Source organism: Hylaeus volcanicus, chromosome 4 (assembly GCF_026283585.1).
Source record: "Hylaeus volcanicus isolate JK05 chromosome 4, UHH_iyHylVolc1.0_haploid, whole genome shotgun sequence".
NCBI classification, from domain to species: Eukaryota; Metazoa; Arthropoda; class Insecta; order Hymenoptera; family Colletidae; genus Hylaeus; species Hylaeus volcanicus.
In genome coordinates this window covers 21,607,549-21,625,836 of record NC_071979.1, presented here as the reverse complement: position 1 = coordinate 21,625,836, position 18,288 = coordinate 21,607,549, and the positions used below count along the sequence as shown (strand labels likewise).

The following is an 18,288-nucleotide window of genomic DNA, read 5'->3' as shown; positions in this document are numbered from 1 at the left end:
GCGTGTACACTTCTATTCATAAGATATGAGATACTTGAGTATATCTGGCACTGTAAAATGATATGAATTGTGAATTATGATCACTTTGTTTTGCTAAAGACGACTTCAAAGAAAAAGGTGTCTTGAAATAGAATTCTCAAACCGATAAATGCGTCAAGAATTTTTGTTCTAATAATTTTTTATTTTTTATTTCAGCTGAGCTGTACTGTGAAACAGACCAATAAGAAGCGCACGATACCAGTGATCGTTCGAGTGTCGGACATAAACGATAACGCACCGATATTCATTAACACCCCGTACGAAACCACAGTGCCAGAGGTAAGCAACCATAACGTATCCTAGTTTTGAGGGGAACCCGTAATCGAATACTATAATTTGAAAGAAAATTCAGTGTTACGGAAACGATAATTGACCGCTAAGTCGTCGGTGACCCCGAATAAACGTCTAGAATTTCAATTAACCTGTTACGCGATCACGATAAATCGTCGATGACGAAAGAACGCTTGTAGAGATACAAGACCCGATCTAAAACGATTCGATAAAAATAATATTGGATAGTAACAGTGGTGATCCGTCCCCGCATTACACGTCTTACTGGCTGCTATTAGATTATGTTGTAAATATAGGTTTTAGGATTGGGATTCTGCAGTAAACTCTTACTAGTCGTGTCTCGAATCATGAAATTAAATCAAGGAAAATGATGGCCTCTGACGTGTGTGTAAGCCCACAATTTATTAAGTTTATTAGGATATTAGTGTCATTATATGATTATTTTTTTAAATAATTGTACAGATGTTAGGTTACTTAGTGATACTCTTAGCAAGGAAATTATTCTTGATGAAGAAGCATTGCATTAAAATAAAAATATTTAGTATTACATAATAGGTGTTCGGTAAGAGGTATGAACAATTATATGGAGCGATTTCACGTCAAAAAATAGAATAAAAATCAAGAGTAATGAAATTGCGTTTGACACCCTGTGTTCGAATTATTAATTGCCAAAGATGTCTATGAAGTATCTGACGCGAAAGACCTATTATACTGCAGTCGCGCGAGCGCATGCTGCCTACCACTGGCAGTAGAATAGAATAAAATTATAAAATAATAAAATTATACATTTAGGCACAACAAAAAGTCATATACAGTATTTCAATATACACCTTGAAAAATTGTCGTACAACCCGTATGTGAAATTAATAAATACACGAAATAGAAATAACAAATCCTAAATAATGATTTACAAACGTATCTTCGAAGATCTAGACTCGAAGAAAATTGCCTACAAGAACTCGATTCCCGCAGCTCACGAAACGAGGATATTCTTCTAATCTGATGTATCCATCTCCCCGGATAGATGGCACGAGTTCCTCGTAGAAATGCCTAGGAAAGCAGCGTACAAGCTTAGATTTCTCCGTTACGTCGCAACGTCGCGAATAATCGGTAGTAGCAGCCATGTTTCAATGAAAGTGGACTCGTCGGGCTGTCATTGCAAGGTGCACGTGCGCGAACTGTTCCAAAGCGGTCCTCGGAAGTATCGTTCCGCCGTCAAAGAGTAACGATCGGTACGGACGCTCACACGGATTCTTTTTCCCTTCGCCACATTCACGAACCGTTATAATAGAAATGGCGCATATCTCACGGGTACCGGTTGATCCAGTCAGGTGCCGCGTGCATTTGCTCTCCCTTCGACTTCCATGCTAACACGCAGGTCCGTCATGGAGCGGAAGTCAGAGGGGGCATCTTGGGAAGATATATTATAGGAAGATGCAAACAGTACTTATCTATTGGTCAGGAAAACCGTTCGATTATATTTGATTGTAGAAAGCTGCAGCTCTACGTCGTGGGTTCAAACTTCATAAATTTATAATGAGAAGAACTACAATAGAAAATGGTGAACAACGGAGGCTTTGTCGAGGTTACAAGATTTTCAAAGGGTTTGTAAAGGTTTCGAATACTGATTCGAATCTTAGACAGACCTAACAGTTAATTTAAAAATTTGGAGCTTACTCCTAGACAGTCTTAGGTAGACGAAATTAAAATGTGACTATATCCAAGGCCTCCTAGTTCCATGTCCAAGTATATATTTACTTCAAGGGGAATCGTGTCCTATTATTCTTTTGGACGCCAAAATGTTTAGGCACGGTCCTGCTAGCGCGTATTTTAATGACCCTGCATTTTATGATTGCAAAGACACGCGTAATCTCAGTGCATCTGCAGGTATCGCTCGTAACGGTATATTAAAACTGTCCGCGGCCTTACGACCATTAAATGGCACGCACATAGCATTCTATGGGACATAGTTGTGGATGTTGCTACAACAAATGGTGTTTACGGTCGCATTAAGAGACAGAGAGTTAGTGGGAACTTTTAAACTTTACGTTTCGCGAGGCTTAGAGGAAGACTTTTATTGTTGAACTGTTTTACGAGCACGACTAAGGGAGGGAGGATTTACACGTGTAGATGAGCTCCATTGTTAGTGTAAAGTTTACAAGTTTTATTTTTTTTTTTTTTTTTTATTGTAGAGTTGTGAAAATAAGCTGAAATAATAATGTAACGATAAAGGTCTGGCTATGCAAAATGATATTTGCCTAAACTCTCTGGTGACAGCTCGAATACTTCCTAGAGGAAACTCATAACCGAAACGCGTACCTGCATTCTAGAAATACTTCTGACATTTTGGAGTTTGCAAACTGTTACTTGACGAGCCAGGACACAACTGAAAGTGAATTGCTACCAAAGTATGCAATTTGCGGTCGCAATGAACCGTTTCCAACCAGTAAACACAGCTTGTACCGACAAATAACAAAGTTTATTTAGCAATGCTTGACCTTTATTACATTGACTACGGCCATTAATATTTTTCTGGTTGACTTGCAAGTTTGTAAAATCACAACTCAAGTTGGTCTCCCCATTCGTCTATCAATATTTACTTCCAGGTTCTGTGATTTATTTTTTAACGAAGATCTAAGATAAGAATACCTCGATTTATATACAGTTAACTTGTACACAATTTCAGAGAGGTTACCGTATTTCCAACACGAAGTGCCCCTGTAGCCGTCACTGTAATTTCAGAGTAATTGTCCTTTGTCTTCCAATTGGTCAATTCAAGTTTTCTCACGACCGTTCCATTACAATATTTCCTTCGTTCATTATAGCTTCAACGCTTACATGTTCAACCATAGAATCGAGGAGATAAAAAATGACAACAATCTCAAAGTGCTGTCGAGTATCTTTCAATTAATTTCCTAGCTGGTATCAGCGGCGATCGTGGAAACGGAGGAAACACTTTCAATTTCGCGGCGAATGGAACGTGACCTATCGGCTGCAATTGCGGAATTACGGGAGTTCTCTCGATCGAGATCTACGATCGTTCATGATCGCTGTCTCGACTAATTATCGCACGGCGAGCCCAACCCGTCGACTGGTCTCGCGAACCACTGTCGAAGAGAAATGGAGGAAGCTGGATCATTCCCATCGATAAACACTCGTCCAACTAAAAATCGATCTCCTTGACGCGAAATATTCAACCATGAGTTAGTATCGACTTATTCGATTAAAATTGTTATAATTATCATTGTCACAATTATGGTGCTTGTGATAATTGTTACGATTGCGACGGTCTTAGTAATTGTGGCGAAGAAAGTTCCTTCGATTTCCTAGTAATGTATATGCTGGATACTATATGATACTTCAACTGAATGCTCTGCACACTCAGTATCAGAAAATTGTATAGCTAAATCAGAAACACCCTGTGTTATTGACCCCGCGGACGCTATCTATACCGTAATCAAACCAATGATCCCTGCATTCAGGTATAGCACGATCAATCATCGCTCCAGAGTCAGCTGTTGTGCCATATGCAGCGCATCCAACGATGCTTACCAATTTCTACAATTTTCTCCACTGTTGTGAATTCCATTAGGGGAGAAGGAGAAGAATGAATCTGAGGAGATTCTCCAATTATTACTATAATTCATTTTTTATCAGTTTTTATCTTCGTTTTACCTATTATAAGATGAAATAGAAATTATTAGATAATATCATTTAATTTTTTACAACTGAATTTCACATATATAAGAAAGATACTCTAAGATTTATCACACAAATTCCATATCATTTAGGTCCCTAATCCGTAATTTACAAAACGCTTCCCAACATTACACCTTCCTCTATAGTAATTCTCATAATGCTGATACCAAGTCCGATAGCTTCCCCAGCTTCCAAAGTAACCACCTATAGCTTCTTAATCCGAACCCTGACTGGAACGTCCTCTATATTCGCTGTTAACGCCACGGTAGCCTGACTTACCTCGAGATTTATCGAAAATGGTTTTACCCCAGCTCTGCAGAAAAATTTCTATAAATTATCCCCCTCCCATAATGGCGGCCAAGGGCTGCGTTTTTCACCGAGTCTAAGACACTCTTGAACCCGAGGAAGAAGCTCCTCCAGGCCTTTGCGCTTTGTAGAATTATTAATCTTGACGTACAGGTGCGTCTGACCTCGCGGTCTTTAATTAGCGCTGAGCTCTGCAACATCCTCAGGGGTTAGGCTCGCCGGTATCCGGGTAACGTTTATTGGAATGTCCGAATAACGACGTTATGGGACGCGTACGCAACCTGTATCGGTCGTTGCGCTAATGCGATGGACATTTGCATGGCTCATTTGGGAAACTCGCGACCTATAAATAACGAAAGAGAGATAGGCAGAGTTTTGTAAATGGCGGCGATCATGATGGGGGATAGGTGGAAATGGGATGAAATTGGAAGAATTGTGATGAAACAGGAACAAAGGAAATCTATGGGATTGTGGTATCGCGACGACGTGTCCAATGTTCTATGAATAGGTTTGGTATTAGATCAATATTTCTTGTACCTTTCATTGGAGAGAATTATTGGTGACGATCAGTGTCATAAATTTATTTGATGGCTATCGTGGATTCAATGTTACATCATATGTAAGATATTTTCAACATATCAACTTTTGTACCAAAATATTTTCACTTCAACTCAACCATACCCAGCATCACCTGACTCAGCGTTTATCTAGCGCATGCATCGTTAAATCTTGATTCATGCTCCAAAGCACAGTGTTCTAAACTTTCCTAACTCCGAAGTCCGCGGAAGTTCATAGAATTCCCTACAAGAGCAACATTCAGCCATTCTATACTTTCCAGTTAATTTCCAAGTTATTATTCAATCAAGGTCTCCTTACTAGCTCCACTTCCTAATTGAAGTTCGGTCCTAGTTTGGCCAGAATTTTATCCATCAGATACTGAGCATCAATTTCGAATGGACATAGTATCGATAATATAGTTGGTAATAAGACTTCCAGAGACAAATTGCAATTTTGCAATAGAAATTTCAAACAAAAATTGAGTTCGCCTTCGTTTGTTTTGCAGTTGACACCAGTTGGCTCGACCATTTTTAAGAACATTGTCGCCGTGGACGCGGACGCTGGTGTAAATGGCATCGTAGAATACTCGATCGCACCTGGAGACGGAACTGGGATTGGCAACAATGACGGAGTCGGTCGAACCAGGATCACGACGGCCGATGGATACGGTTACTTCAGCATTAACTTGCCCCATCAAGGCCAGGTTACTGTCAACCGCACCCTCGACTTCGAGAAAACGCAGCGGTACCTTGTCACCATTTTGGCTTCGGTGAGTAATCGATCTCTATTTTTATTACTCATAATATATTACTCCCGTAGAAGCTAAACTAATCAACTCTATTTTGTGTAAATTTCTTAATTGCAATTCAATTTTAAAATACAGTATGGGAACTAACTTTTTCTATGTTTTATTTTGTGATGATGATTAGTTTGGCTAATTATGTGTAACATTTTTTAAATTCATTTTGTTGGTATACTCAATGTTTAATTGTACGATGAAGTATAAGTTATAGTATAAAAAAGGATGTATTTATAATTTCACAAGCATCATGAAAATTAATGTTAAGCACAAATATGCCTGTAATATGAATATTATTACAGCAAGTATTTTTATACACAATAATACTAATGATAAAGCTATACATTCTAGAGCTAGATAAAACAATCTGCTGCCAAAAACTAAGCTATATTTTATGAAGACGTAAATTACGACTGTATCATTTTGACCATGCAATGTATCACTCATGCATGACATCGGTTGCTTCTAACGGTATACGTGTACATCGATCTCTCGACGTCTCGCAATTTCCCGTCGACTTTTAAATACGACCCCATATATTATATTTCACGCTAATCCCGTATCGTTCCCCATGCAAAATTCTTAACATCCACGCCATGGATTTCAACGTGGATTCCATTAAGTTTTGTAAAAATGACTAGCAATTCCGAGAACGCACATTATATGCAAATATGTCGGTCGATCTGGATAAAAATGGCCGCTGCTAACCGCGCTTTCGTCCGACCTGTTTTCACGCTCCTCTACATCGGACACCGTTTGTCTATGGAAATCTGGACGACCTACAATCGACTAGTAAACTGTTGGACCCGTTTCAGGTTACAAGTGGTGTTTTAATAAACGTGGTACACACTTTGAGAAGTGGGATGAAAAAGGTTACTTTAAACAAACGATCAAATCACAGATTTTGGTAATTATTGTGTAAAGAGCTTTCCTATGGTATGTTGATACATTTTCCTTTATAAATTATATTTTCATTTCGTTAAATGGCTAAAAAATAATTACGAAACGAGCAACCAAGTGCGCAATATTTTCTGGGGCACTCTAATAAATTAGAAGGATGCATGAGCCTTTCAGAAGCTAATAAGAGAAAATTAGTTAAAATAAAAAATAAAATGCAAAGTTTGCCGTTTCTGCAGGGATCAAAAATTAATTCTCATAATTTATGTCTAAGGAATTTTACCTTTGAAAATTAATTTTCAAATAGAACTATTTAAAGGTCCTCAAATATCACAAAACTACTGTTTGAATGGATAACTCCAAGTATTTCAAACGACGATGTTTATTTTCAAACCTGTCCCAGTTTGGACGATAAAGTGCATACTCATCCTACTAATACATGGCTTGTAATATTTCTTACAAGGTGAACGCGTGGAAAAATGTGTCGCCAGTTATCTACTCTGGCCTTGTATAATTAATTTCAGAAAACCTTGCACGTTGAACTATAAAAATTTCTCTCCAAGACAAGAAACCGAAATTCCTCCTACGAGTAATACCCTAAATATTAATCTCCACGTGTCAGTGAATATTATCATCTCATGCAATCCATTCTTCTGGCACCCTTTCAAAAGCGGATTGGCGCGTTCGTGCCATATTCGAGGAGCCCAAAGAAATGGTCGATTAGCGAAAATTGGTTCGAGAGACGGCGCCTTTGGGCCAAGTTTCCTACAAATGCAAAAGGTTCCGAGAATTCATGTCCGACACTATCGCGAGTGTAAAAGGGAAAGCGATGTATCCTTTATTATATTGTAGCAGCTCGATATGCAGCTTCGGCGCGTGTAGCGAGATTAGAAGGCACCGATTAGGGTCAGCGCGTGTAGATATTTGCATATCGCTTCCTCCAGCTCGACATTGTTAATTCCGAGCTGAATATACTACCCGTGGATACCGACACGCAAATTCTTTCTCTATTGCATCCTTGCATCGCCGATCATGCGCTACTTACTGAGGCATTTGCTGTCTGGGAATGTTAGAAATCCGTGATATGAAATTCTGTGTCCGATGGACTTTTCTAATTTGTAAGAACAGGGGAAGGACGAGGACAAAAACAAACGATTAAAGTTAGAGATGAGTGTACCACCGAAAACCACGTCAGAACTGTTCCTAACAATCCTAAGTAATCCTAAAAAGGACCTCGATGACATGTTAGTTACCAGCAACGATTACCTTCCTGGCAAGAAACACATATCTAACGGCAGATTAGCGATTAGACACTCCAGGCACGTTATTTTTAATTCGACGGGGATTAGCAGTCGGCGGCGCTCCTATTAATTAACTTGCTCCGTATTCGTCGGATCGACGACGCCGAACATCGACACCAGCGTATGTCGTTCGCTCCGAGCGACGATGTTAATCGCCTCTGGTATCGATTAAGATCGATCGGGCGCGCAACGAATGTCAATCGATGGCTGTCGTGTAAATGTCACCGGCCGCGGCTCCGTGGGCCCAGACAAACAAAGAAACTCGCCTCGACGACCAGATAACCGCGAATAGGATAAGGCGCGGTGGGCAGCGCGAATATGCCACGACTTATATGCACCGTTGCAATGCACATGCAACCGGCGAGGCAGGGCCTAGCATCGCGGCATTAGTCACCGTTCGACTCGCGACAATGCAACGACAGCCCTGAAATTTCGTTTTCGTTCGAGTCTATCGGCGTGATCGTCGACGTGACGAATTCGCCGCGGTGGATACGGGACATTTTATTCGCGTGATCGGCTGGAATCGCGTGCATTCGAATAGCGTACGGAGCCCGAGGTAGTGTTATGAAAGTGAAACACGAGTTGGTGCGGGGAGCTCGCTGTTGCCTGTGCATTCCACGTTGAAAATCTGTTCTTGGGGCTTGATACAATATAGGATAGGAGGGGAGGAGAGGTATTGGGTGGATTTTGTGGGTAATGCAGGTCTAGGAGGGGGGGGAGAATTTTGGAAATGTGTATTCGTAACACAAATTGCTTTATGAAGATAGCTATTGCATTCCACGTTGAAAATCCACTCTTGTGACTTGTTACAATCTGGAGAAGAAGGGGTGGAGAGGTACTGAGTGGATTTTGTGGGTAATGCAGGTCTAGGAGGGGGAGGAGAATTTTTGGAAAAATGCTTTTCAAATAGAAGGTGCTCCAAATAGCTCTCTGTTGACCATGGTTTAGTACAGTAAATTAATAATTGTTAAAAGAAAAGGGATACTGGGTAGATCATGTTGTTAACAAAGGTCTGGGAGGGATTGAAGATTTTTATTTAGAGAAGTTATACGTGCAGTGTTCACGAATTTGAAAAGATAAATCTCGATCGCAACAAATCTACAAATCTACAACCAGTCAGCTGTGTTTGACAACTATACCTGTCGTAGCTTGATCTTCACAACACACATAGTTGCGCGTTCTGGAAAGAGGACGCCACAGCCGACTGGATAAATGAACCACAATCCTGATGAATCTTCGGAGTCTTCATTCTAATCGTAAGATCTGAGAATTTGTCTTCCAAACAATCCAGGCACCTGATTCATGTATACTGAAGTAAAATTGAAATCATCGGTCATCTTAGTTCGCGTGTGAGCTTCGAACGGAAAATTGACTTCATACGTCTTCGAGCATAACTGGTTTCTACTAACAAGGGAAGCACTCAACATGTCCCCCTCTGATTTTAATCTACTTTTGCGAGGTAGTGGGTTCCAGGTCCTTATTACTACGCGTAAAATATTGGGTGTAATAACTCGATAATTTCAGAGATATACGTAATTAAAGTTACATACCTCGGAATATGCGCATAGTATGAATATCAATCCTTGTCATCGAAGTGGCCGTGGCGCAGATGGTAATAAGCAGGCGGTTCATGCACTCGAGGTCTCGCGGGTTCGAGTCCCGTTCACCGTGAATTTTTTATTAATTGATTCCTTTTGCAACTCCAACAACGACGTGCATGAGTCAGAATAGTACTCGTACACGGATTAAATCTTGGAAAACAGGGACCTTTGATATCAGTCTCCTTGACGCCATTATTAACCCTCACTCTGCAATATCATTTTTAATATCATGGTCTCTAAATCAAGAACATCCTTGCTCAGCTAAAATTTGTTTGCTGCTTTAAGCATTGAAAGAACTGAAAAATTTCGAGTTATTCCTTAAACTCTCTGTGACATACGAAACAGGAGGCGGAGAAGATTCCATCCTTCTAAGCTAGGAGAGGGAGCAGATTCCATCCCCCATTCATTTTGAAGGAATTTGGGAGTGAAATTTCCCTCGGGTCTTCAGTGACCCACATTGAAATAGGAGACCAAGTGTGTAGTTTATTTTTAACATGGATCATCATAGATTTTTCATCTTACTTTGCGTGAACGTTCCGTCAGTATCAAATCTGCATCCGTGTTCTTCAGAAGCGGAGATTAATGGTGAACATTCGATAGATAAGTGGGCGTTTGCCAGACAAACGGTTTCTGCAACACGGTTATGAGAAATTGAGAAGCTGTTTCTCGTGTATGTAGCAAGTGTTTGCGCATAGGCGTAGACAGTCGCGGATTTGAATAAATCGAGCCCTTACACACAATTACTGTAAGTCTCTCGGTATTACTAAAGTTAAACTACAGATATCTATGTAAGTACGTTTCCTCTTGAAAAAAATAATTTATCAATAAAATTGATCCTTTATTACAACAGTTGTCCCTAGAAATTCGAATAAAATTATAGTTAACAATTGAGAAATTTCGAGAAAAAATTTAAAGTGCATGACACAAATTGTCTAGCCTGGCAGGGTTAGTCTTAAAAAATCGACGAATAAAAAGATCTCGAGGGCCTCTTCCGCGTGGGGGCCCCCACGCAGAGGCCTCAGAGGCCCCTAATGGACCAATGAGCCGAAGCTTCATTAGTTTCATGGTAGACTTCCACCGAGTGTAGGCGAGTATCGATATTTGTTGCGATGACGAGCACCAATGCTGCGTAACGTGTTCAGATCTGAACGACGATAAAGAGTTTATGCAAATCGCGGAATGACAGCCAATTATTTCCATGACAATGGTCAGCGTTTACGGTTCCGCTGGTTTCAATGGCGAAACGTTCAACTTAACACCCAGTTTCCGGAGTTTGCGAATCGATAGGAACGCGAAGAACGAAGTTGCCGTGGAAAGTAAATGGAGTAGAACGAAACGAGGGGACTCTTGCCATTAAATCAGTTTGCTGGACAAGGGTTGTTAACTTTGTCTCGAATACTTGAATATTTTTAAGACGGTTCTGAAATTAATCGGTGCAGTAAGAAACAAAGACCTTGGAGGTTATACCGGCTTGCAGAACGTGAGCCATTAACTTTTGGAATTTTGTAAAGTCTTTGGAACTTTTCTGAAATTAATTGGATCGAGGATTTATAGCAACCCACATTCAGTAATCTCATATTCGAATATTAATCTTGGACAGAACGAAACACTGTCAATGATTAAATTTTTAGATAAAATTCCATTATTAATGTTAGTGAGTAGCATATTCGAGTTATAAATATATGACAAAACGCCCCAAAAACTATCAAACATCTAAGGTACAGTGGAAGCTCGATTGTTGCATAAAATCAGAGCTAAAAATGCCTGCAACAATCAAAAGAAAAAATCCAACAAGTAGCTGCATACAGTGTATAATAACCACTTATGACTCATGCGTAGACCCCTACATTACTTGTTGCTTAACGACCATCCTCGCCACTTGTCGACACCATGCAATAAACGAGGTTCTCATGCAATGGTCGAGGTTCTGGAGCTTCCTCCATATAATCCTGACCTTGCTCGCTCCTTCCGACTATCGTCTGACTGCAACAAACGAGCTTCCTGCATTAATCAGGGTAATCAATCAAATGATTAGCTGCTCTGCACAGTATATTCCCACTGTTTATGGCGCATGGTCTCCAACCTTCTTTGTTGCTTAGGAATCATCACTTGTCGTCACCATGTTACGAACGAAGCTCTCACGTTGTGATTGGGACTCTAGTTTATTCCAGCTTCCTTTAGTTCCGACATTGGTCCTTTTAAATCGTCAATATTGGGCAGGAATAGAGGTCAAAGCATTAGCAAAATCTATGTGACGAAGTAGAAGAATATCAGTATTATGTTGAACAGTAACATATTTTCAACCCATCCGGACCAGCCTCTGAAGCTGACATACGATTCTTCCAAAGGCGAATAAAATCCGCTAGCTTGCTCTGAGTGAAGCGACGCGATACAGTTACGATATTGTAATTTCAGAATACAGCCACGTCGGTATGCTCTGAGAATACCTTGATGCACGTGCACCGTGCAGAACGGTGGAGAAATAACTCCTCGTCGCGCTCAAAGCCTCTTCGTACGCTCCGTCGATTTTATCATCGAACTCTGTGATTTCGTTCCGCGAGCGTTGCTGGCGGGTTTTTGCTGAAATCGATCATCCGTACAGTCGGCATTTTCGCCGAGCATCGCCTTCAGGATACTCCCAGGCTTTCCGGAAACGTCACGCGGTTCGCTACACCTTCGCGCGATCTGCATAGACAGTTGCTTTTCCACGCCCTGATAAGATCATTGCCTCTGATCGAGATTGCTGCGTAATTTTACGCTGTCAGTCTAACCGAGAGACCTCCTACCCTCGCGTGATTTCTCCCCACGTTGGTGTGGCTGGACCTGGGGAGCTGGTAGCGAAGTAATTAGCTACGACAGCCTGGAGCTAATCACTTTCAGGGACTCTTTTCTTCCTGAAGCGTTTCATAAAATTCCACATTGCCGACAGTACGATTTTCCTTATCGATCGAGTGTTCAGCATTACCCACTCATAAAAGAAAACAAAACAAAGTTGCCACCGGCTTCTGCCTTTTTCAAATTTCAAAATTGTCTAAGGGCTCCTGATTTATACAACGCTACAGGAATGTCGCGCTTTAACGACGGTGCTTAAACACGTACGCTGAGGATGCATGGTCAGTTTGACGAACGACATAGTAACTGCCAGCTACGTGCACGGTGAGTGCAAGGAACACGCCTACTGTCTCGTTCATTTGCCACTTGCTAATCCACGGGATACCCGGGACACCTCGTCGAGCGACAAACGCGCCAGGAACAGTGTTAACGGACGTCGCCGACTCCGTATGCTTTCAAGGCCGAAGGGAGTAATGCATACGACGAAGAGAAAGAAGCGGAAGAACCGATAGTACCAGAGAAGACAGCCTCAGGGGACCGACAATGGGACTTTTTAATCCTGCGAAAGTACTTCTGCTCGTGGTTCTGATACGAGCCGAGCTTGGCTATGTTGGCGCCGCTTCGATGGTAAGTGACTACTCGGTATGTTGCTCGTACACGGATCACGCGTGATGGAATCTTTTATCCCACCAACGTTGACTATGTATATGATGTACCGATTGAGTTACGTCGAACGTTCATCGATTCGGGTCGGGTACATGTAAGCTTCCATTAATGTCTCTATCAATCAGGCTGCGTCGGATCGCGCGGCTTTGATCATTCAAATCCATTTAATGCCCCATTCAAGCACGAGATACGAGGGCGCTGAATTCTGGGTGGGTTATTTTTGGAGAGATGGTTTAAAAGTTTGTACGTTTTTAGTGGGTATTAAATAGTGTAAAAGATGGGTGATAGCTGAGGTAATGTAATGGGTTAGTCAAAATAGTGCGAACACCAGGGCTGAGAATTGTCTGCTTTCAACTGATAACATTGGGGGTTGTTCTGCGATGATTTAGGATGTCATTGCTTGGTATCTAGCTGGTCCCATTATTACAGTTAAGGATTGTATGGCAAGCAGCATGGAGCATTCCAGATGACTAGGTTTATAATGTGACTTGTATGGTCTTTCCAAACAAAGCTGCTTTTGAAGACGATCATGAAGACAGTAAGGAAAGTTCAGTTTTAAGGAACACAAATCTTCCCCGTCTAGATCCAACCCAACAGCTACAAAGTCTCCAACCAGAGCCAGTAACAACTGATTCTAGTTCTTCAGATATTGAAATCCAAGCAACAGATGCTACAATTGTTTGATATCATACAAGGAGTGTTTTCAATTGCTGTCCAATCTTTAGGAGCGTAATCTTAAGAGTAAAACTACGTAACAACAATATAAATCTGGAATCCCTGCGGCCAATTCTTAAACCAAAGAATTCATGTACCATAAAATAGCATTGAATCACAATGCATGAATGCGACAAAATCATTGATTCCTTTGTAATAAGGAACTAACATTGAGACTAAGTTACGTGTGCAACAGTATTAAACATGGTTGTTCCCGTACTGGTTTATTGTAAGCTATGCGAAGGTTGACAGGAAATTTAATTTACGATAAGAAGACTTTCTAAGCACGGATGGTGTTTCTTGCATCAGGTGTCACGGGTGCGTAGACACCGCAGCAATTCAACCCCAAAATTACGACTGTAGCGGGACAAGGTTTACACCTGGTCGCGAGAAAAAATTCACTCGAAACTGTTCCCTGCGAAGAAAACCAACCGAAGTGCTTGTATTTTATTACGCGCGAAAGATAAGCCACGGATTTAAGAGTCTCTGGGCCTGTACACCAGCAGCCATAAACCGTGGTCCGCTAGCAAACCGTTAGGGTGTCGGGCAAGCGGCCAGGTTGGCGATCCCACGCGCACCTTCGGAAAATACAAAGCCTGTTTCCACTATTTGTGCTAGAAAATTTAATGACGGTAGGTTGGAAGATTCTTCGATAAAAGGATCTCTCTGTAGGAGCTCGTTATGGGGTTCTAGACAGCTTACTAGGACCTGATGGTGTTTTACACAAACGATTGGCAAAATTAGAAAGAATATATTAGGTCATTCCATAAGTTCGTACCACTTATTCTTCGCCTATTCAAATTAATGTGTAACATACCTTTAAGCGTTATAAAATTAAATAGAAATCAAATTTCAACACCTCCCATTCTAAATGGCATGGATCAAACCTGAGACAGTACTTCTTAAACAGTATACGTGAATTTGAATAATTACTATAATATTTATCGACTTCACTTTCCTGTAAAAGTGAGTGAAGTGAAAATAACTACAACTTTGAAATGTCTTCTTTGTTTTTTAGTACCCACCCTGTACATATTCATCTATGTACGATACATATAATAACACGTTTAATAATAATAACAGACCCCGAACGCTAACAATGCACTGCACAGATTCTCCACGGATGAAATTATTTTGTGGTCAAACTATAAATAGCTCATGCGCTCCACGACGATAGAATTCATCCCACGGGGTGCAATTTAGAAGACGGGAAAAATTGAATTAAGTCGGCGTGCACGACAATTACGTCACCTCTGCGGGGAACGCACAAGAAGTAGAATGTAGAAAATCAACCCTTCGCGGCAACGTATGTTGGCTACGAATGAAAAACGAGGTAACTTCGGTGTACCATAATCAACGGTGATGCGTACCGGTTTCACTCTCGTATCTTGATACAAATGAAACGCGAAAAAAGATCGCAGCGAACCTCTACGGATCTTTGAACCCGTGATCGGTCTTTCCACCGAGATCAAGGTGTACTGGCTGCAACAGCTGGTGGATACAGGTGTGGCTCATTTGAATATTATGTGGAACAACTGGTCTACTTCTTCTCGGACCCATTGTCCTTCGTTTCGTGGGGCGGAGAAGTTTTCGTGCGTTTCGATTGTGGATACAGTATTGTTGTTAACTGGATGGACCATGTATACACACACACTGCAGTGTAGTGATATGTATATTATAGCAGTACAATATAGTAATATAGTGGAGTAGTGTAATATAGGAGAATAGTTCAGCATCTCTTCTTCTATATAATATAACTATACGTATACTGTATTTGTCTATTATACTAGTACTCTATGGTAGTCGAAATAATTACTCCGACATAAAATTCGCTACGACTCGGAACCACAATTAGATAGACGCAAAGCTTACAATTTATTTTATCGTTCCGAAGAAATAATCCCTGAAACAGGCTCCATACATTATGTACCCACCCTCTCTACACTCGTTTACGCGAACCAATCGGCGAAGTTTGCGCTCTAAAATTGTCACCGTGCAAACAACTGGCGCACATCCCCATGTAAAGTTTGAAATAAGGAAACAATTGCCAGTCGCAAATTGCCAAGCGACAATAACAGGCCGATTGGTAACGAATTCCGTTCTCGATAGGACTGCGAGGGGGTCTGGTAAGTTACGAGGGGCACACGTGCGCCCGACGGAGTCGCCGGTGACGTTTTCCTCGATTTCAATGAATCAAGCGAAATTGCATCGTAGGTACGGCAACCGGAGCCACGCCCGTTGTTACGAAAGAGGAGAAAGAAGAAAGAATACAGGGCACAGTAAAAGAGAGAGGTCCTCCTGAAGCGGTAACGACGTCTGGTACTGGGTCACGATGGCTTCGAGTCCGCTCGTAACCGCGTCGAAAACGTCGCTCTAGAAAGGCTCCACCCTCTTCTATTAAAATTCGATAGCGAACCAGGCATTGCTTTGGAAAATATTCGAATGCCTGCGGAAATAGTTTGCAATATTGCGATTTTTGACGCGTTGGGTCACACCGCTATGTGCAATATGTAGTATCATCTATGCTATAATATAGTATTACAGCGAGTGTATGTAAGTAGATTGTAGTATTGTAGAACAGCATAGCAGCATAATACAACGGTATAGTATATCAGTGCAAAATAGCAGAATATCAAAGAATTATTGAGGAAGAATGCTGTTCTCCAATTGTAAATTCAATAGAATTATTATTTTTTGCTCTTCTAATTATTTTTTTATGATTTCCTGTGGCTAATTGTGCGCAGTTAATTCTATCTCCTCGCGTACTCGCTTTCCCGTTGGGTTATCAGGATCGGAAACTAGTACATATTTCAGTCACGATGGTGTTCCAACTAAAATGCTAATTACATTTTTCTTGTTCCAGTGTACATAAATACTATAATAATTATTAAAGTGTTAAAGCACCGTCGTAATTGGTGGAAGCAAATGAAATAACTACTGAACTGTTTGGTTGCAGGATCGAGCCAGAAACACGTCTGATAGATTCACATCTACCACTACTTTGACAGTGAATATTAGGGACGACGATGATCAAGATCCCTCCTTCATCTACCAAGGGTGCATGCTTTCGGACGGTGCCTGTATTAACCCTGAATATTCAGCATCGGTATGTAAATTTATTTGACATTCATATAAATCATGTGTGCTTGCTTGGTTAAATCATCGATTCATAAATTCTTCTGCATTTGACGAAGTACGTATGACAAAAAGAAAACTGCACTATTTAATTTTGTTCCTTTGTCACTTCAAGAACAATATGTAATTCTATCCCTAAGTGTCATATTTCTAACATTCAATATTTACTTTTACTAAATTTTTGGAGAAATTAAACTGAATTAATAATTAAGTAATTTTAAAAAAAAGTTCGACATTAATACGAGTAAAATTGCCTTACATAGTATTGTAGTTGTAGTGTTAATATGTTACCGATTTCTCAGCTCTTAAATCTAATGAAACATGAATATAAAGTGCTGAACTGGTTCTATAAATTGTACAATTTTTGTTGCCAGGTATCCAGTGGAGTGTTGTCAGGGATACTCAATATATCGCCGGAGAAAATACAGGCGGTGGATATGGACAGCATCAACGCGCCCATTCATTACTCATTCCTCAGTGGCAGTCCACCTAATTATCGCGAATTCTTCGAAATAAATCCAAGCACTGGCGCCGTGAAGCAAATTAAGGCTGTCGACACCACGGTCACGAAGAAGTTCGATATTATCATTAAGGTGAGTGTTGAGTTGAATCACTGCCAGGAATATGGGTACAATTGTATTCGAACTATACGTGACGTATAAGAATACCATATAGTCGTTCGTCTTTATTTCACCGAATAGTTAATTGGACATATTTTTATTCGTTTACCATAATATAACGTCCAAATACAAAAATAGCTCACTGTACAACGGAATAGTTATTTTAATTCGTAGATAATGAAACTATTGGACGTAAACAATGGTGTTTAATTAAAATTGGAACTGTCGATGACTGAATCGATGTAGAAATTAGGTGCCACTTACCTTACGCGCGGTAGCGCTGAAGGAAGCATAGCAGTGCCGAGTACGAGGGCCGATAAGGGTGTAACAAAGCTTTATTTATTTCACGAAAGGCCGTCGAGGTATCTGAGGCGAAACGATCGGCCACAGCTAAATTGACTATTACCGTGAAGCCAGTCGACAGCAATCCTCCAATTATAACGGCGTCGAACGTAGAGGGTTTCGTCGATGAGAACGCTCCGATCGGAACAAAGGTTATCGACAAAAATGGCGATCCCATAGTGCTCACCGTTTCAGACGCTGATTTGGTAAGTTTAATCTTTAAACTTGATCTCCTCCCGTTCAACGAACCGTGAACGAGATACGAATCGACCGTTTAATTCACCTCATTGTTGGCGAACGACGCTCCTGTTTAGCCGTTAGAACGCGATGCGAGAACGCGAAAAATTAACCATACCCGTTAAGGGGCGATTAAGCAGCGAGCAGAGAAATTGATATCCACGCCCCTGTCGGTATTCGAGCTACTCTAATCTAATCCGACCACTTTAGACGAGATCTTTTAGGAATTAACAAGAGGAACCATTGCGTGT

General features: G+C 40.9%; 1 protein-coding gene across 2 annotated transcripts in view; it reads left to right on the top strand.

Annotated features, from left to right (window-relative positions):
• Window positions 1–18,288, top strand: part of LOC128875967 (cadherin-99C) — a 120,940-nt gene that overhangs the window by 88,819 nt on the left and 13,833 nt on the right. The window contains exons 5-9 of one of the 2 annotated variants that reach the window (XM_054122029.1): window positions 196–318; window positions 5,399–5,662; window positions 16,660–16,809; window positions 17,213–17,431; window positions 17,812–18,006. In XM_054122029.1, the coding sequence (XP_053978004.1) occupies window positions 196–318; window positions 5,399–5,662; window positions 16,660–16,809; window positions 17,213–17,431; window positions 17,812–18,006 (951 nt within the window). Of the gene's footprint in view, window positions 1–195; window positions 319–5,398; window positions 5,663–11,633; window positions 12,951–16,659; window positions 16,810–17,212; window positions 17,432–17,811; window positions 18,007–18,288 lie in introns of those variants that run through there. The other variant, XM_054122030.1, reaches the window with a different exon arrangement.